Raw genomic sequence first — 17,233 nt, forward strand, 5'->3', positions numbered from 1 at the left:
CCAAAATGCGGTCCTTGACTCGAGGGCTGGGACTACTGCTGCTGCCTGTCCATCGATCGCTGCTTGCAGCTCACGTCTCTCTCAGAAAAATGTCCGTACAGGCTTCCATCGCAAAGCTCGCTCCTCCCCTCCGAGATCTCGTCTCCGGCGTCGTACAGGACGGCAGCGAAGACTTTGGCAAGTCCGAGAACGACAAGGCCGAGGTCGCACAGTGGATCGACACCGTCGCGCAGGGCCACGTCGCAAAGGCGGAGAACCTCAAGGTGTGTGCCATCACAGCGGCCGGTGATCGTCCGGATGAATGACACGGCGCAGGACCTCGAAGCGTCCCTCGTTCCCCGCACGTACCTCGTCGCGAACTACTTCACCGCCGCAGACGTCGCTCTCTATGGCGCGCTCCACCCCGTGGTGGTAAGCCTTCCAAGTCTCATGCATCCTTCTCGTTGCTGAAACGTCCCACGGCAGTCGCAACTGCAGCCAGCGCAATACTACTCCCATCCCGCGATCACCCGCTACTTCGACCACGTCCAGCACCGTCCCTCCGTCCGCAAAGCCGCAGAGCCACTAGCACCCGCCTTCTCCGTCGTCCCCTTCGATCTCGAAAACGCCCCGCCGCAGGAGCGCAAGCCCGAGCCCCCCAAGGAGAAGAAGAGCAAGGCTCCAGCCGCACCTGCCGCGCCTGCCGAGGGGGACAAGGCGGCGGCGAAGCCCGAAAAGGCGGCCAAGGCGGCAGCGAAGGTGGACAAGGCCGCGAAGAAGGCGCAGGAGGAGGGCGAGAAGGCGGCCGAGGGCGGCGAGAAGGAGGGCAAGGCGCAGAAGAAGGAGAAGAAGGCCAAGGAGCCCAAAGAGCCCAAGGCCGCCGAGAAGAAGCCCGCCGCAGACGAGGCCGGCCCGCCTATCCCCTCCATGATCGACCTCCGGGTGGGCCGCATTCTCGACAGTAGGTGATCTATTCAGCGGTGTCCAGAGACGGTGCCTGACGGAGAGGGCGACAGTCAAGAAGCACCCTGACGCGGACGGCCTGTACGTCGAGCAAATCGACTTCGCGGAGCCGGAAGGGCCTCGGACGGTCGTCTCTGGGCTCGTGCACTACATTCCCATCGAGGAAATGCGCGACAAGTACCTCGTCGGTGTCGTGAGTGTCACATCTACTATCGGCAGCTGGTCACTCACCGCGCGTCGTGTCTAGTGCAACCTAAAGCCGGCGAACATGCGGGGAGTGAAGAGCTTCGCCATGGTGCTTTGTGTACGTCCCCACGAACCAGTGTAGATGTGGCGCATCTGACTCGACATTCAGGCAACACACAAAGACGGCAAGGACGCGGGCATCGAGCTCGTCCAGCCTCCATCCGGCTCAAAAGTCGGCGATCGGGTCTACTTCGAGGGCTTCGAGGGTATGTCCTGTCTAGACCTTGCAGAACGCCGTCCGGTCGCTCATCTATGTCGCTGCACAGACAAGGAGCCGCTCTCTCAGCTCAACCCCAAGAAGAAGATCTTCGAGACCATCCAGCCCGGTTTCACCACGCTCGAGACGCGCGAGGCCGCATGGGTCGACCCCGAGACGAAGAGCGTGCACAAAATCCGGACGAAGGACGGCGTCTGCGTGGCGCCCAACTTTGTCGGGGCTTCGTTATCGTAGATGTGTTGCATACCAGGGCAGACGTAGAGGTAGATATCAATACACATGTAGTTTTACTTTCCTGACACCCGACTGACGTATGTGTCCGCTTTGAGCGATGATCAAGAAGTAGGGTATAACGACGTCCAAAGAGTCCGGAGGCATACATCAAGAATGATCATATCTCCTCCGAAACCGCCATATCAGTTTGTATCGTATCTTCCCTTGCCAGGGCTGGTAGCGTAGTTGCCTGAGAGCTTTTTGAGGAGGAAGTCTCCATACACGACCGGCTCGTACACCTTGATCGGCTCCGTGGCCTTTCCAACGGCACGATCATCGTCCTGGATACGTCGTGCAGCAGGCAGCGGTTCTACACGGGCGTCGAAATTCGCCTCGAAGAAGAATGGGATCCTGTGGACAACGTTTGAGCTCGTGCTGGGACAGGGAAGAACGGATTGCCGCTGAACGTACGAGACCCGATAGTTGGATCCCCTGTGGACGACCCGGTGGAGTGTGCTCTTGTACAGGCCGTTCGTCCAGACTTCCCACACTAACAGACGGTGTTTCATGTTGGACCACGAATGTAAATGTAACCGAATGCCCGACGGACTCACTTTCTCCGATGTTGCAGACGACGCAACCGGGGATGGGGTCGGCATTGATCCACCGCCCGCCGTCTTCGACGCGCTGGACGGGGGTTCTGCCATCTTCCTTCACTACGAGACCGGGATCGTTGAGGTACACCTGCAAGGCCCCAGGGGTGGGGTCTGCGTACAGGAAGCTGGGGTAGAGCGTTGGGTTGGCATTCGGAAATACAACGTGAGTGCTCACGTCAAGCAGCCGTAGTCCTTGTGTGCTCCGCAAGAGAAGCCGTCATGATCATTGGGGAGGGGAGGGTATCCTAGAAGCTGCATTGTGAGGATCTCGTGAGCGTCGTGAAAGGAGAAGACGGGCTCATACCTATTATTCTCATGACCCAGAAACTGTCGTCGACCTTGCTCTGCAGCTCAGCCCACTCCTCCGGTGTCACACCAAGTCCAGTAGCCATCCTACAGTTCCCAAGGTCATCGCGAGCACGTGCCTCCGCGGGTACTCAAGCTGCAACTCACGCTTCCATCACAACCATGCCCAGGTTCTTCATCTTCTCGATCCACACCTCATAATTCTCCCTGAACCCAGGGATGCTCGGCCACTGGTTCTCTCCCCAGAGCGTCTTCGTCTTGTCCGCTTTCTCGACGGGCTTGAAGAAGTCGATGGCTTCATGGTTGTCCGCCTTGCCATTCGTGACGTTCTCCTTCAGCCTCTGGTACCCTGCAGCCGCCGTAACACAATCCACCCTTCGGATGATGTCATCGGACGAGCGAGCGCACCGGGCACGCACCTCTCACCCCGTCCTCGTTCGCGATAGATATCTTGTCCTTCTCTTCTTCTGGCAGAGCAAAGAACTCGCGTGCGAGGCGGGTGAGTTCCTCTGGCTCGGACGGATCTATGTGCGACGAGATGTCGAGGTAGAAGAAGCCGTACTCCGTGCAGGCGGCGTGGAGAGCGGCTGCAGCCGACAGTCTGCCATGGTGGCCGGGCTGCAGGAATGGTTCGACGCTGATGATGGGGAGCGCTGCAAGCTTCGTGTTCACTATGGGGCCCTCCATGGTTAGAGCACAGAATCGGTATACAAGAGAGTGCCTGTACCTTATACTTGCCTCTCCGCGGCGGCAATGGTCGATCGAGTGCACCTGCATCATGGGCCATCCGCGATAAGGCTGCAAAGTATCCATAGTTGGAAAAGATTAGATAAACGCGCACCATGACCCCCGTGTGTCGCGGATAGATTAGATGAAGAGGCGCCAATACAAGCTGGAGTTCCTACGCGTCAAGATGGACTCGGATGTTTGTCCCCAACATCCTTTCGTACACGTTCCCTGCTCCGCCGGCGTCGCCTTTCTACGCGCCCCCTCTTCCACACGACGTCCTCTGATTTGACTTGCTTCACTGGAAGAAAATCATGGCTCTGAGCTTCACGACAATCTCTGGCAACGGCCGCCACTCTCTCACCGGCACGACTTCCGGCTTCAATTCTGACATTGACGAAGAGGAGATCGACCAGCTGGACTCTGGGCTGGACGATGAAGAGGACGAGATGGAGCCAGAAGTGGAGGAGGAGAGCATCTCGACCTCGAAGGGCCGGAGGAAACTTGGTGTCCGCGTTCCTGGAACCACTTTGATCCCACAAGACCGGCTGGACAACATGCTTCAAGCTGAAGGTACGTTATCAGGTCATATCTCCGTCTCGTTAATCTGACGCACGACCATTGCCCAGGTGCTGGTCCACATATGTCAAAAGAAGCGATATATATGCTCTCGATAGCTACGGTGAATAGCATGCACTTCCTTGAACACGAAGGTATCATGTGAGCTCATCGCACGCTTGTAGGAGGAGTTTGTAAAACGGCTAGCTGAAGCAGGCTACGAGCAAACAGTGTCTGATAGTCGTCAACATGTACAGTACAAAGATATGTGTGCGTATACCAGATGCTCATATAGTAGAACTCAGCTAATTCACGCATATAGCCGTCCTACCACAAAAATACTCCAAGTACAAGTTCCTTGAAGGTATGCGTCGTTGAGTCTACTTCATCTTGTGCAGGCGCGGGCGCTGAACTGCTACAGACACAATACCCCGGCCCATATCGATCGCAGAAGCCATGGAGCGTCGCGCAGCGAAAGAGCGCGAGCTCCTCGAAGACGACCCTGCCATCTCAGCAACGGCGCCTCCCTCTCCTTCGGTTGGCTCTGCCCACCTTCCGAAAGAATCCGCGAGCACAATCAACCCTTATACCAAGGGCAAGGCAAGGCAGTCTCTTCCAGCCCACGCAAATGGGAAACAAGCAAATGGCGCTGCCGGCGCAAGTGTCAGCGCAGCTGCTACTCCGACTGGCAGCGTGAGCGCAAACGCCGCGATCGCGCGTTCCTCGAGAGCGCGCGATCGGAGGGGACGATGGAGCAATGGCCCGTCGACCAACGGGTCGCATGAAGGCACTCCGGAGAGCACAGGGCCAACTGTCACCCGAACGAGCACGCGGGCGAGCAGCGCCCGTACCCGAAACAGGTCGACACGGGCACGAGAGGCTGCAGAGACGGCGACGCCAGACAGTGTGTCTCGTGCTAACGGCGCCGCCAATGGCATGAGCGCAAGTACTGCCGGTGCTCACGGTGAGTAGAGCCGACGAGCGCAGGGGGCGATGCAGTCGCTCATTCGTGTGTGGCACGGCTAGGGGTAGAGTTCGCAGGGGGCTCGGGTCCGCAAGATAGCTTCGCACCTTCTCCTGGACAGACCATTGGTCCTGCCAGCGGGTATCTGGACGGAGGCAGCCGATTGTCCGCCAATGGGCACAACCCTATGACAGACAACCCAGGACGAACGATTTACTCTCAGCAACGGCCTCCTTCTAGCCAGCGGTAGCCTTGCAATAGCCTCGTACATACACCCGACGTCGTTTTCTCTGGCATATCACGCTCGCTCCTCGACTTGCTATTCTTGCTCTCTCTACGTTGTCCTATCATGTCCCTCCGAGCTGTTCACAGGTACGCACTACATTCAACTCTTCAGAGTTTTGCAATTTAGTCATTTACTTGAGGTACGATACAGATACAAATGCATGCGTATAATGTACATTGGATTATGTTTTCATGCAAAGGGTCCTCTCGGCTGCGTCAGGCGCACCTGTGCCGCCGCTGTTTCTTACTCGACGTTGATATGGACACTGCCGGTCTCAGGCGCCTTCGGGACGGTCACGGTGAGTACGCCGTCAGCCAGCTTCGCGGAGACTTTGCTGCTGTCCACTGGCTGAGGGAGAAGTACCGTCCTGGTAAAGCTCGACGTTCCAGTGAACAGCCGTTCTGTTGAAATCGCCGTCTCCTCGGGCTTGGTCGCCACTGCAACCGCAAAGTCAGCATTCCCTTCTGATGCGTGTGGAGAGAGCAGTGTCGACATACCTGCAGTGGAGTGTGAGGTTGATGTTGACGATGTCGCCGACTCAGTCGTACCCTGCGCCTGCGAGTCCTGCTGGGGCGCGGTCTCGGGCGAACGGCGGAAGACCTTGCCCTCGATGGTCAGGCTCCTGCCGCCGTCCCCGATGCGTACGCTGACGTTCTCCTTCTTTACGCCCGGGAGTTCAGCCTCGACGATGTAGTTGTCCCCCTGCTCGTGGACGTCGATAGCGGGGCGGAGAGCGGACGAGGGGGACGCAAAGAAGGGGTCTTCGAAGAATCCGCGCGTAGGATGGCGGTTCCCGTTCCAGTAGGCTGGGGAGCGACCAAAAGGCTCCTCGAGCATGCGGAAGAAGGGTCGGAGCTCACGGAAGAACTGGCGTGAAAGCGACATGATGATTCAAAGGAAGAGGTGTTTGGGTTGTTCTCGGAGAGTGCGAGTTCAAGTGCGAGTGGTCGTAAGTGCGAGTGGTCGTGAGTACAATCGTTGCGGGTATGGGGATCCCCTCGCCAATATTTATACTCTATGGCAAGGCTTCTGAGCTCTTCCTCCAGAGCCTGCATGATACCGCTTGTTTATTTCGGGAGAGTCATGGAAAGCTCTGGTTAACTCTCGCGTTGGGTCTCGTCATCTGGCAAGCAGGCGTAAGGTCGAGACAGATCCAGCCGCCGATCGCCGGAGAAAGTGATGGGAACGCCCGACACGTGGTCTCCTCACCGCTAATGGGAATTCTCTGGGCGCCTCTCAGAATCCGGAAGCGCACGGCCACGGAAAGACTCGGGTTGTAGCACCAGGAATCCGCACACACCAAGGCAGTAGAATGTGTGCGTGGCATATGGGTAATCCTAAACAAAACAGTCGCCGTAGAGATACAGATATGATACACGCGGTCCCAACCAAACGGGAGTGCACCAGAAACCAATAGTCGTACCGGCATCCAGAGAAAACCCAGATAGAGAAAAAAAAGACACAATCAGTCCTTGCCCGGCCATTCGACGACCCACAAGGCCTGCACCATGTGTTCTTGGTCGTCATCATCCTCGAACTTGAGCTTGTACATCGGGGGCTGCTTCCCTGTTCCCCCATTCTGTAGAATGATAAGGACCCCGATTGCGGCAGAATTAGGTGCAAGCAGCTTACGCGTCCTGTGTTGAGGTCCTTCGGACTCGCGATGACCTCTGCACGGTAAAAGCAGCTGGTGTCGGGGTAGAGAGCCATGACCGTCGCCCCCGCGGTGAATTCCGGGTATGCGTTTAAGTGCGCTGCACTGTCCGGAGGCGCGTTCGGATCTGGTAGTGGAATAATGGCCCGCAAAGTAGTATTGTATCGCCTTACATAGCAAGAAAATCAGTCTTCGAACGCATAGTAGAGAGTGTCGACGACGCACTGTCCAGGTTGGCCGTCCTCTTGCGGCTCGGGATCCTGAACTTCGTATCTGTGATGCGGAAATTGAGTCACTCGTTGCCACCTCTCGGTCGTTCATCGTACCGATTCTTGTCTTGATTGATGCATTTCGTGACGACAGCTAGTATCCATTCCTCGTCCTTGCCGTTGGCAGCCGCGTCGTTCTTACTCGTGTTTGTCGGCGGATGGAAAGCAACCTTCCGCCCATCTTGGAGGGGAAGCTGCTTAGCCAACGCCTCCCGCCGTGCCTTCGGCTCGCGAGAGAAGGGTATTGACGGCTGCGGGCCGACTGAGCCTCGAGGAGGCACAGTTATCGACATCGAGCGGGTTGGTGTCGCCACGGCGGGCGTGACAGGCGGCGCGATGGAGGGCGAATGGGCCCTCGGTCGCTTGTTACGTTTCTCTACTGTATGACCGTTAGCTTCGGTAACATCCCCCAGTTGTGTCAACTGACCTGGTGCCTGAGGTTCTGGTGCCTTTCGCAGAGCGATAAGTACGCTGAGCCGCTCTATGACCTCATCTATCGCTCTGTGATTTCGAATATGTCAGTATCTGAAGCAAGGCAAACCGCTGTTGTCGTACTCTGCGTCTTTCTCGGCATTAGTTTTGACCTCGTTAAGGCCGGACACCAGTTTCTTGTAGATGCTCTTGACGCCATCAATCCCCTCTGACGGCAGCGAGTCGTCCGATGGCCACTGAGAGAGTAGCCGGTGGACACGGCCGATCGTGTCGTCTCGCTCCTGGTCGGAGAGCATCGTCGACAGCTTGTTCAGCGATGCCGCCGCCTGCGACCAGCACTCGACCTCTACCAAACATGCAATCGATAACCCCTTGTCAGCATTCGAAATTAATATCGTCTCCGGTCACGGGCCCGGAGGCCGAGAACGTGAATGGAAAGTGGGGAAACGGGAGACGGTTTACCTTCGGACGAGGCAGGCCGCTTGGAGACCCCGCGCCTGCTGGCCATGTCCACTCGCTGGGGGATATTGTGGGCGGAGGGAGGGGGGCGAGAGACAATGTACGCCGGGTGCGGTGAGGCGGTCTTGAACTTGCTGTACTCCATCCGACACGCCGGCTCCGCGACAATAGTCTACGCTGATGGAAGTCCGCGAGCACTCTGTCTGAATCTCGATTGCCGCCGGTTCCAGCTCTCATCCTCCTGTCACGTGATCTGTCGAGGAATCAAACACGCCCATACTATTTTGAAGTCCCGACAAACCTTGAGCGAAAATTGGATGGGCTGCACAGGGAAGCACCCTGTGAGGGTGACTCACAAGGTAATTGGCCCGGCATCGCGCTCTGAATCATGCTGCTCAGCTCGTTCTCGTCGGATTTCAGACACGGCCCCGGTATATGCTACTAATCCATCATTTTATCACGCTATTACTGTTACAGTTATGCATCTCTACCGTGGTGAGTACGCAGCCTATCAAGGATCCACTTCCTCTGGCCTGGTCACGTTACATCTTCTACTTGTCCAGCTAACAGTCATCACTCTGCCTTCTCCTGGGCGGACGGAGCGAGCTTCCTAAGTGAGACATCATAGACCACTTTACGAGGATGAGCGGTCGGCTATCGATTTGAGGTGAGGACAACAGTACCTTCTTCGATCTTCTTGATGTCGTATTTCACACTGTCATAACGGCGCCGGAGTGTGTCGTTCTTCAAGTTGAGCTAAGGAATAGTACGGAGTCAGTAAGTTCGCCTCAAATAAAGCTGACAATTGCTAGAGACCATAGAGAATCCGGCGAATATGTCCTTCACAAACAAGGAAATCTTGATGGGTTGCTCGAAATCTCCTAAGGTAACAGAGTTGACGGCGAGGCGGGACTATCCGAAGAGGATTAGCGATTGTTGAGCTCATGGCTATCGCTATACTAACCAATTCGTTCACCAGCGTGATCACTCCGTGAAGATAGTCTTCCACAGCAAGGGTGACTCTATCCTTCCACTCCGGTTTGACTGAGGCCAGGATGAATTCTGTCCCTCCTAGACGGACGAAGACACTCACAGCCGAGTGTCTCCGCAACAGCGGGCAGTGAAAGAAGGGTTCCGCTTTTCAGGTACTCCATGAGCGTCGCTGAGAAGACAGCGCTCCGTAGCGACAGGCTCCACATGTCCTTCCACTTCCAGAACTGGTCGGGTGGAACTATGTCTGCTAGCGCAGCGGTTGTCTCGCGGCAGCTGTCAAGAACGGGACGAGCCTGATCGAGCAGTGTCGACACTGAGATGTAGATCAGAAAACTTCAGTCAGCAAATTTCCATCGTCCTCCACTCACTCTTCTCTGAGCGGGTGGAATGAATCCTGTTGAGGATCCCAACGAGCGTCCTCGTCCTTTTGTCGAATTCTGTTACTTGCTCCTTGATTTTCTGGGCGTATATCGGAAGTTATGTCGTCCTACAGCCTTTCCACACGAGATTTAGATGTACTTCTCTTATCTCGACCTCAGCATCGAGCATACTGTTTATTCTCTCGAGGTTTTGTGAATCCATGATGTTGAGTACCGCAGCAAGATAGACATTGGCGCCTAAAGACCGAAGCTCATTAAGGGGACGCCTGAACCAAACCCGGCCAAATAACGCGCCTGGACGCGTTCGAGGCTGCAGCATCACGCGCTGTAGCAGACATTCACCACTCCCGCCAGCCCATCCGTCCGCACCCCCTTGCACCCGTACTTTCCGCAAATACAACAAACGGCGGGATACACTGCTTGACGCCTCGACTTCTGGCTTGGCTTGTTCACTCGAGACAGCTTTTATGGCAACGCAGCCACCACCCAAGAATGAGGTCAAGAAGAAACTCGTCGAGCTCCGTGATGCTCCTGTCGCCATGGTTCCGGACGAGGTTCTTAGAATCCTGTCCATGTATCTCCTTGGAAGTCTCTCCGCACCTGCTAACCCTACTACATTCATTTCCGCACACGAGCATTGGTTTTGTTCGCAGGCTGACGAGGTGACAAGAGAGGCGGCGACATTCCTCATCCGTCTACATGCCTACAACAGTAACTCGGTCGATGTCTGGAGGCTGCATCTGAAGCGGGTACTGTCACGATGTTGCTACTGCGTTAGAGGTCTACACGAGGCAGAGATCATGTCGAGACATACGTGAGTGTATCAATCTCATTTTATCACGCGAGGTGTTGGTCTCACATCGCACAAGGTACTTCGGCGCGTTTAACGACAACGTCCTCAAGACATTCTACGGCAGCTTTCATAACTTTCTCACGGACTTTGTTGTGCAGGCTCTAGCGGAGAAAGACTTCACTGGAGGCACAGCACAGGGACCCGACTCCGAGCGAACCTTCGTGGACGCCCCACCTGCTATTACCTTCCTGATGGCCACCTATTTACACATGCTTGAGGACTCGCGTATCGTCGGACTGTTGCACAAGTATTGTCCTCGCGCACCTATCAAGTCTTGGCCATCAGACATCCCTCCATCTGGACTGCTTGCTTTGCTCTTCGACGGGCCCCATGACATCCGTGTTTGGGGACAGAAACAATGCATATCATGCGAGGTTGCTCCCATTCCAATGGAAAACTTCTCCCCTTCACATATCACAGTCTTGAAGGCTGTCTGCGAATCTATCACCTCTTCGCGCACCCTCTCCGACTGTCTTGGCGACACGTACAAAGTTCCATGGCTTCAAGACCTTCCTGCTATATGGGCCGGGTTCACTCTTTTTCTCCGCTTCGTTCCCGTTGAACTGTTCCGAGCAAGTCGCACTTTCGACATCGATATTCGTCACATGATAGTAGGCCACTTGCACGACACCGAAACCCGTCAGCCGTTTCGCCATCTACTAATTGCCATACACTGACGTAGCTCCATTACACATACATTCGTACCCGCTATACTACTGGAGAATAGATTTCATCGACGTCTTAAAGAGCTTCATAATCATTCTGAGACGTATGGGCCCAGATGCATGGCAAGGCGAGGGTCCCGAATACGCGCACGTGGTTTTCAACTCGATCAAAGACAATACCCGCTTCGCGGATATCCTGTGCAACCTCCCTGCACCCGTCGCCAAGGACGACTGGCAGCTGAAGTGGCTGGAGGTCTACGCTAACTCGGTCGGGAAACTTCCTGTCTTCAAGGACATCCTCCCTACGGTCCTGCAGTTTCTATGCGAGCAGCTGCAACATGTGCGTTACAAGGTCGTTCGTCCGGTTGCTATGAGCATTGCATCGAGGGTACGTCGACCGAAATCGCGCTTCAGATGTATGCCGACTATTATACCGGGCAGCTCCTCTACGCTGTCCTGGCTCACCAAGGGAAGGACGGTTCCGCAAGACAAGACCTTGCGCTCGATCTTCTAACCGTCCACTCTGCTGTTTACGTTAGCGTCGCCTTCGGGAAGACCCACGCTGACGAAGCTTGGGAAGACGCGAGGAAGCAGGCGCGCCGGCTGATCAAGCAAGCCCTCCTGACGGACGTTCGCAGGGCAGCTGCAGCCATCACTTCGCTGTGTTCTCCCAGCAGCGGCACAACCCCTCTCCCTGCATCTCTCATTCATGAGCGCGTCTGGGCGAATATTTACGACAGTGTGGAGCCCAAGGACTCGGATGCGATCGTCACGTTGGCGTCCGTCGTCGCCCACGTCGCACATATAGACGAGTTGAAGCCAGCTGCATTCGAAGACATCTTCAAGAAGTCGCAGTCATCCAGCTCGTCGCGCGCCACGCTCTCAGCAGTCAATAGCGCGCTCGTCGTCTTTCGCAGTGGTTTCCGGGACGTTGTAGTCCGCTACACCGATCTCAGCCGAGCCTCCACTGCAGTCGACCTCCTAGGCCAAGATGACGTCGTGAAGGACGTTGTGTCCATCATGTTCTCCCCTGTAGAGGCCCTCCAAGAAGCCGCGCAAGCCCTCGTCGCCCTCGCGTATGACGTTGACGGCCGTCTAGATTGCTTCCGAGCCCTCTTGGAACACTACCCAGCTGCTGCGCTGGCTGGCGTCTGCGAGTACCTGACAACCTACACTCGCTACGCCACAGTGGTGCCGGAGGCCTGTTCGCTCTCCCAAGCCCTGGCGCGTTGCCTTACAGACATCATTGAGGGTCTCTGCTCTAGCCCCGACGGCCTTCTTCTCCAGCCCAAATTCCTCAAGGCCGCTGGGAACGTTTTGGAGGAGCAAATCCCGAAGCTGTGGCACCTCATGACAGAGGCCCTTTGCGTCATCTTTGCGCACACACCCCGCTGGGCGCGGTTCTTCGAGAACGAGGAGATGGTGATCTGGATGCGCGACGCGCTCATCTTCGGCCGTGACCTCCTCGCGCAGCGGCGGACACTCGAGTCCGGGGCACTGGTGCGCTCCCAGAAGGACGTTGGTGCGAATAAGAGGCTCTCGGCTGTCGGGAAGGCGATGGTGGACGACTTGCAGCAGGTACTCTACGAGCTGACGAAGTGGCTGCGCTTGACGGACGAGGAGCTGCTCCACCAGTCTTTTGCGTTGCTCGAGACGCTGCTCGAGGGCTTCCGCAGCACCAACACACGTCCGCGGGACGAGACGTTCCAGCGCATACAAAGGCATATCGATGACGCGCGCAAGAACGACCCGAACAGGATGAGGTCGCGGCTGGACTCGACGCGATTGCTCCGGCTGCAGGAGGCAATTGGGGCGTTTGACGAGGACGATGATGATGACATCCAGATCATCTCGCACACGTTCGGACCGATGCCTAACAAGGTCAAGAAGGAGGGCAAGGCTAAGGCGGAGCCGCGACATATCCTCAAGTCTTCTGGGGATCTGAAGGGCAAGGGCTCTGAGCGGAAGGACAGGCCAACCATTTCTAGCTACTTCTCCAGTGGGGACGTGAAGAGGGCCGAGGCCAAGCCCGTGGTGCCTTCAACGAGCACGCGGGCAGCACCAATCCACCGACCTTCAAAGCCCACCATCAAGGACGAGAGCGCTAAGTCGAGCACGGCAGCTTCCAGCACCTTACCTTCGTCAAGTAGCGAAGAGGAGAGTGATGAGGATGAGGACGATGATGGTCCGAAAGGTCTGGCAGGCCTCTCAAAGTTGCAGAAGACCCCCGCCATCAAGAAGCCCGTCGAGCGTCGGCAGGTCAAAATGCTCGACCTGCCGTTGGATGGCAAGAACCCGAGACTCGAGATGATCCGCAAACGCGAGGACGCTCGGCGGACGCACATGCGTCTCAAGCCTGACGTTTCTGGGCTCTACCGCACCCTCTTGTCATGGAACTACGAGCATAACGGGCCCATGCCGCCCGGAGAGAAACCGAGGTTGTCATCTGTGCCGGATCGCTTCGGGGACTACGCGCATTTCCGTAGCGTTTACGAGCCGATGCTCTTCCTTGAGTTGTGGAATCAACTAGTCGAGTCGAAGGAGCAGCCTTTGGAGTCGCATGACTGCCGTATCCTCAGCCGACAGTATACGGACGAATACATTGACTTGGAGGTATCCATCGAGGGATCGGTCGGGAAGGAGTGGAGTCTCGCGGAGACGGATATTGTGCTGCTATCGAGCTCGAATGCTAAGCGACGAGTCTTGGGGAAGGCGCAAAGCTATCGTGCTTCGTACATAGGCATTCAGGCCACAATTCGTTATTTAGCCAGCGGTGGGGATCCGGGCCTGCAAGTGGGCACATCTTGGAGTCTGGCCAAAGTGCTCAGGTGGGTGATCTTCTGCATTGTCCATCGTCTCTGTCTCTAATGCGAAGAAGCTTGTCCACCATCATTCGCGAGTACGGTGCACTCATGGCGCTCCCACACTATGATCTCCTGGATAGCATCCTGCGGACTCAGCTGCCGAAACCCAATAAGGTCGACTCAGGCGAGGTCCAGAGAGTTATGAAGGCATACAACGTGAATGAGCCTCAAGCCAACGCCATCCTCAAGTCGCTTGATACTGAGGGCTTTGCGCTCATCCAAGGGTGAGTTCATCTGCAGTTGCTCCCCCTACCGCGTGCTCAGTCATATGAAGTCCTCCGGGAACTGGAAAGACATCGACTATATGCGGCTTGGTGCAACTGTATCTGTCGCGACGATCTAAGACCATCGGACGGCCGGGCGACAAGGAAATACCCAAGAAGATCCTACTGTGTGCGCCGAGCAATGCTGCCATCGATGAGATCGCGTTCCGTCTGAAGGAAGGTGTGTCAGGGGCGGGGCATCGTGCCGAGCATCCCAAGGTCGTCCGAATAGGTGCTCCCAAGGCTATGAACCTCAGCGTTCGAGACGTCTCCTTGGAGTACCTCATGGATCAGAAGCTCAATGCCCATCCTGAGCTGCAGAACACCAAGGAGGCCGGAACCGAGCTGGCCCGGGTTCGTGCCGAGCTGGAGTCGGTAAAGGTGCAACGACAGCAGAAGATGGACGAGATGGCCCTCACTCACGACAACGCAGCGAAGACGCTTGCACTCGAGGACGACATCAAGAAGTTGAACAGGGCGAAGGCCATGCTGACGCATCAGCTCGACAAAGTCAAGGACAAGCAAAAATCAGATTACCGTACGCTTGACGCTACTAGACGACGTTTTCGGAACGAGGTCCTGCAAGAAGCGGACGTCATTTGCAGTACCCTTTCCGCATCAGCGTACGAGTATCTAGAATCGTTTGATTTCGAGGTTGTGATCATCGATGAAGCCGCGCAAGCTATTGAGCTCAGTTCCTTGATTCCTATGAAGTACCGCTGCCGCACGTGCATCATGGTCGGAGGTGAGCTGCCCTGTAGTCCCTTGGCGCTCATCGCATTGATGTTGAATCAATAGACCCTCAGCAGCTGCCCCCAACCGTCAAATCTCAAGAGGTACGTGATCCCGAGCAGAGAAATGTTGACTTAGCATGAGATTGAAATTGGTCGCAGGCGTGTAGGCTTGGCTACGATCAGTCGCTTTTTGTCAGACTCCAAAAGAGTCAGCCAGATGCTGTCCATTTGCTGAGGTTAGTACACCTAACTCTCGACACGAGCGATAGGCTTGCTGAGATATACCCTATCCTGCAGCATACAATATCGTATGCACCCCGATATCAGCCAGCTACCCAGTAACCTCTTCTACGATGGTCGACTGAGTGACGGACCCGAGATGGCGGCGAAGACAAAACGACCTTGGCATAATCACCCGAAGTTTGGGACCTACCGCTTTTTTAGCGTGGAGTCCGGAACAGAGGAAAATATGCCTGGCACTGGCCACTCTCTTGTGAACCGTTCAGAAGCACAGGTCGCGGTAGCCCTGTACAACAGGCTGATCAAGGAATTCTCGTCGACAGACTTCGACTTCAAAGTCGGCGTCATCTCCATGTACCGTGGCCAGATCGTGGAGCTGAAGCGTGCATTCCGACAACGATTTGGTGAAGAGGTCCTGAGTACGGTTGATTTCAACACTGTCGACGGTTTTCAGGGTCAAGAGAAGGACATCATCATTCTGTCTTGTGTCCGTTCGGGACCGAGCTTGCAGACCGTTGGTTTCCTCCGAGGTGAATGAAAACGTTCTTTTTTTCGGCGCAGTCATTTGACCCTGCATGATAGATGTCCGGCGAATGAACGTCGCCCTGACTCGTGCCAAGGCTTCACTATTTGTCCTCGGTAACGCACCAACCCTTGAGAGGAGCGACGACATTTGGCGGAAGATTGTTGACAACGCGAGGTCAAGAACATCCCTTATCAAGGTGAGTAACAGTCACTTGTCGATTCCTGCCTTGTTGATGAGTCGTTTCCACGTAGGCCGATGTCGCATACTTCACAGCCCCTAACACTTACACGGCGCCGTTACCGCAACCTACGAAGCCCAAACCCAAGCCGGCGTCGAAAACCATCGTAGGACCTCCGCCCCCACCTGATCTTGCCACCCCTCGTGAATTGAAAGCAATCGCGAATCGCTCGAATGCCCCTGCGCCCGCTGCAACTCAACCTCCCGCCCCGGACGCCCCGAAGGAGGCGCCCTTTGCACCCGATGTACCGGTTACCGTAGCATCAGAGGAGGCGCAAGTGGGTCAAAAGCGGCGTGCAGAGGGTCCACCGAAGGATGATGCGGGTGGTTCTGGCGCCGCTCAGGGCAACTCAAAACCAAAACCGAAGCCACCTGCGGCGAAACGCCAGAAGCAAGGCCCCAGCCTGTTCATCCCTAAGAAGGTACGCCGTACGCCAATCTGGACTCTGACAACCTTGACTCATATGTATTTGCTCTGTAGCGATGAGCTCTTACCTTACCACGATTACTCCACCGCTGCTGCATTCCTGGTGTACCACTGCATCTGTTCACCTGGCTCGCATATTCTCGTCGCACATTGGATTCGTCGCACGCACGCATATATCATAATCGCTCTGCAATGCATGGACTACTATAGTATGTCATGAAAATCTGATATCCATCATGTACATGTACGAACATCAGAGAAGAGAACCATACGGTGAACGCTACAGTATGACCGACTTCAATAGTGTCGTGGCACCTATCAGACACCGCTCTCAACTGCACGCAGACTATACCTCCAGACGGAGAAGCACCCGCAGCGCTGAATTGGACTTCCTCCTGGCATTCAGATCATCCAGATCCCAGCCTTTCAAGGTACCTCCAAATGCTGTGATCTGAGCGGCGAGGAACGCATCAAACACTTAGAAATCTCATACTACTTAGAACTGCGGTCTAAGTAACATCGGCCATCGACCGCCCAGGAAGCGCGTCAGGGGATCGCCGTGGGATGGGGGCGTCGCCGTGCCGTTGCCATAACAGATGCAGTGGATGACTTCCCATAAGGATCTACTATCGCGACCCCAGTGTTCGGACAAAAAGGCGCCCGCTGCGAAAACCCTTCGTTTTATGTACTTTCCTGTACTCCGATAATGCTCAATTTTGGCATGAAAAAGGAGATGCATATGCATAGACTACGTGCCAAACATAAGACATATTGAAGGAGACACGAGCAATGGAGACAGGATATACAGGGCCTGACCCCAGTGTTCGGACAATTCTCCGCACAGCAGGTCACGATCTGTCACGCTTGCCGACACCTGCCGGTCTTCAGGGAATCCCCGTTCTCCAGCTTGATGAGCCTTAGCCGAGCATCCCGAGCAAGTCGGAGAGTCAAACTGTGGCTGCATTGTCACGCCCTTGAGGGCTGCTTCTTGTTTCTCCTCTGTGTTCCCCTGAGCAGGCCTCGGAAAATTGGGTAGTGAGTAAAATGCGTAGGTAGAAATACGTACACGAAATTTGTATGGAAGCGCCCGAAGAGGGATACGAAGCGAGACTCCCGAAGCTTT

The 17,233-nt window shown here is 55.7% G+C and overlaps 6 protein-coding genes across 6 annotated transcripts; 2 read left to right on the top strand and 4 right to left on the bottom strand.

Annotated features, from left to right (window-relative positions):
* Positions 1–89: 89 nt before the first annotated feature.
* On the top strand, positions 90–1,639 carry DICSQDRAFT_168284 (nucleic acid-binding protein; the record flags this gene model as incomplete). Its single annotated transcript, XM_007363889.1, has 7 exons — positions 90–263; positions 316–411; positions 466–940; positions 996–1,135; positions 1,190–1,246; positions 1,298–1,394; positions 1,455–1,639. The coding sequence occupies 7 exons, from the start codon at positions 90–92 to the stop codon at positions 1,637–1,639; spliced, it is 1,224 nt and encodes a 407-aa protein (XP_007363951.1).
* A 182-nt stretch (positions 1,640–1,821) lies between these two features.
* DICSQDRAFT_55387 (Clavaminate synthase-like protein) lies at positions 1,822–3,267 on the bottom strand (the record flags this gene model as incomplete). Its single annotated transcript, XM_007363890.1, has 7 exons — positions 1,822–2,029; positions 2,090–2,168; positions 2,233–2,399; positions 2,450–2,519; positions 2,579–2,667; positions 2,728–2,929; positions 3,000–3,267. 7 exons carry the CDS (start codon positions 3,265–3,267, stop codon positions 1,822–1,824), a joined length of 1,083 nt encoding a protein of 360 aa, XP_007363952.1.
* A 268-nt stretch (positions 3,268–3,535) lies between these two features.
* DICSQDRAFT_134835 (HSP20-like chaperone) lies at positions 3,536–6,072 on the bottom strand. The gene is made up of 6 exons (XM_007363891.1): positions 5,614–6,072; positions 4,891–5,553; positions 4,187–4,828; positions 4,050–4,134; positions 3,936–3,988; positions 3,536–3,879 (listed from the first exon to the last, which is right to left on the bottom strand). The coding sequence occupies exons 1-2, from the start codon at positions 5,997–5,999 to the stop codon at positions 5,358–5,360; spliced, it is 582 nt and encodes a 193-aa protein (XP_007363953.1). The 5' UTR covers positions 6,000–6,072; the 3' UTR covers positions 3,536–3,879; positions 3,936–3,988; positions 4,050–4,134; positions 4,187–4,828; positions 4,891–5,357.
* Positions 6,073–6,579: 507 nt separating this feature from the next.
* On the bottom strand, positions 6,580–7,765 carry DICSQDRAFT_55574 (uncharacterized protein; the record flags this gene model as incomplete). Its single annotated transcript, XM_007363892.1, has 6 exons — positions 6,580–6,693; positions 6,747–6,936; positions 6,994–7,041; positions 7,095–7,413; positions 7,465–7,538; positions 7,593–7,765. 6 exons carry the CDS (start codon positions 7,763–7,765, stop codon positions 6,580–6,582), a joined length of 918 nt encoding a protein of 305 aa, XP_007363954.1.
* Positions 7,766–8,368: 603 nt separating this feature from the next.
* Positions 8,369–9,503, bottom strand: DICSQDRAFT_102650 (Translin; the record flags this gene model as incomplete). Its single annotated transcript, XM_007363893.1, has 7 exons — positions 8,369–8,560; positions 8,612–8,684; positions 8,745–8,840; positions 8,893–8,972; positions 9,022–9,234; positions 9,290–9,380; positions 9,441–9,503. 7 exons carry the CDS (start codon positions 9,501–9,503, stop codon positions 8,502–8,504), a joined length of 675 nt encoding a protein of 224 aa, XP_007363955.1. The 3' UTR covers positions 8,369–8,501.
* A 164-nt stretch (positions 9,504–9,667) lies between these two features.
* DICSQDRAFT_102653 (uncharacterized protein) lies at positions 9,668–16,269 on the top strand. The gene is made up of 12 exons (XM_007363894.1): positions 9,668–10,115; positions 10,171–10,793; positions 10,882–11,207; positions 11,261–13,647; positions 13,698–13,907; positions 13,958–14,691; positions 14,745–14,782; positions 14,840–14,916; positions 14,978–15,450; positions 15,503–15,642; positions 15,698–16,105; positions 16,165–16,269. The coding sequence occupies exons 1-12, from the start codon at positions 9,769–9,771 to the stop codon at positions 16,168–16,170; spliced, it is 5,769 nt and encodes a 1,922-aa protein (XP_007363956.1). The 5' UTR covers positions 9,668–9,768; the 3' UTR covers positions 16,171–16,269.
* Positions 16,270–17,233: the final 964 nt, after the last annotated feature.

Source organism: Dichomitus squalens, assembly GCF_000275845.1.
Source record: "Dichomitus squalens LYAD-421 SS1 unplaced genomic scaffold DICSQscaffold_7, whole genome shotgun sequence".
Lineage (NCBI taxonomy): Eukaryota > Fungi > Basidiomycota > Agaricomycetes > Polyporales > Polyporaceae > Dichomitus > Dichomitus squalens.

Coding starts and splice junctions, on each gene's coding strand:
- DICSQDRAFT_102653 (XM_007363894.1), top strand. CDS start 9,769: ATGGCAACGCAGCCACCACCCAAGAATGAGGTCAAGAAGAAACTCGTC. Junction 10,116..10,170: donor GAGATCATGTCGAGACATAC/GTGAGTGTATCA, acceptor ACATCGCACAAG/GTACTTCGGCGCGTTTAACG. Junction 11,208..11,260: donor CTATGAGCATTGCATCGAGG/GTACGTCGACCG, acceptor TATACCGGGCAG/CTCCTCTACGCTGTCCTGGC.
- DICSQDRAFT_134835 (XM_007363891.1), bottom strand. CDS start 5,999: ATGTCGCTTTCACGCCAGTTCTTCCGTGAGCTCCGACCCTTCTTCCGC. Junction 5,554..5,613: donor TCAACCTCACACTCCACTGC/AGGTATGTCGAC, acceptor CTTTGCGGTTGC/AGTGGCGACCAAGCCCGAGG.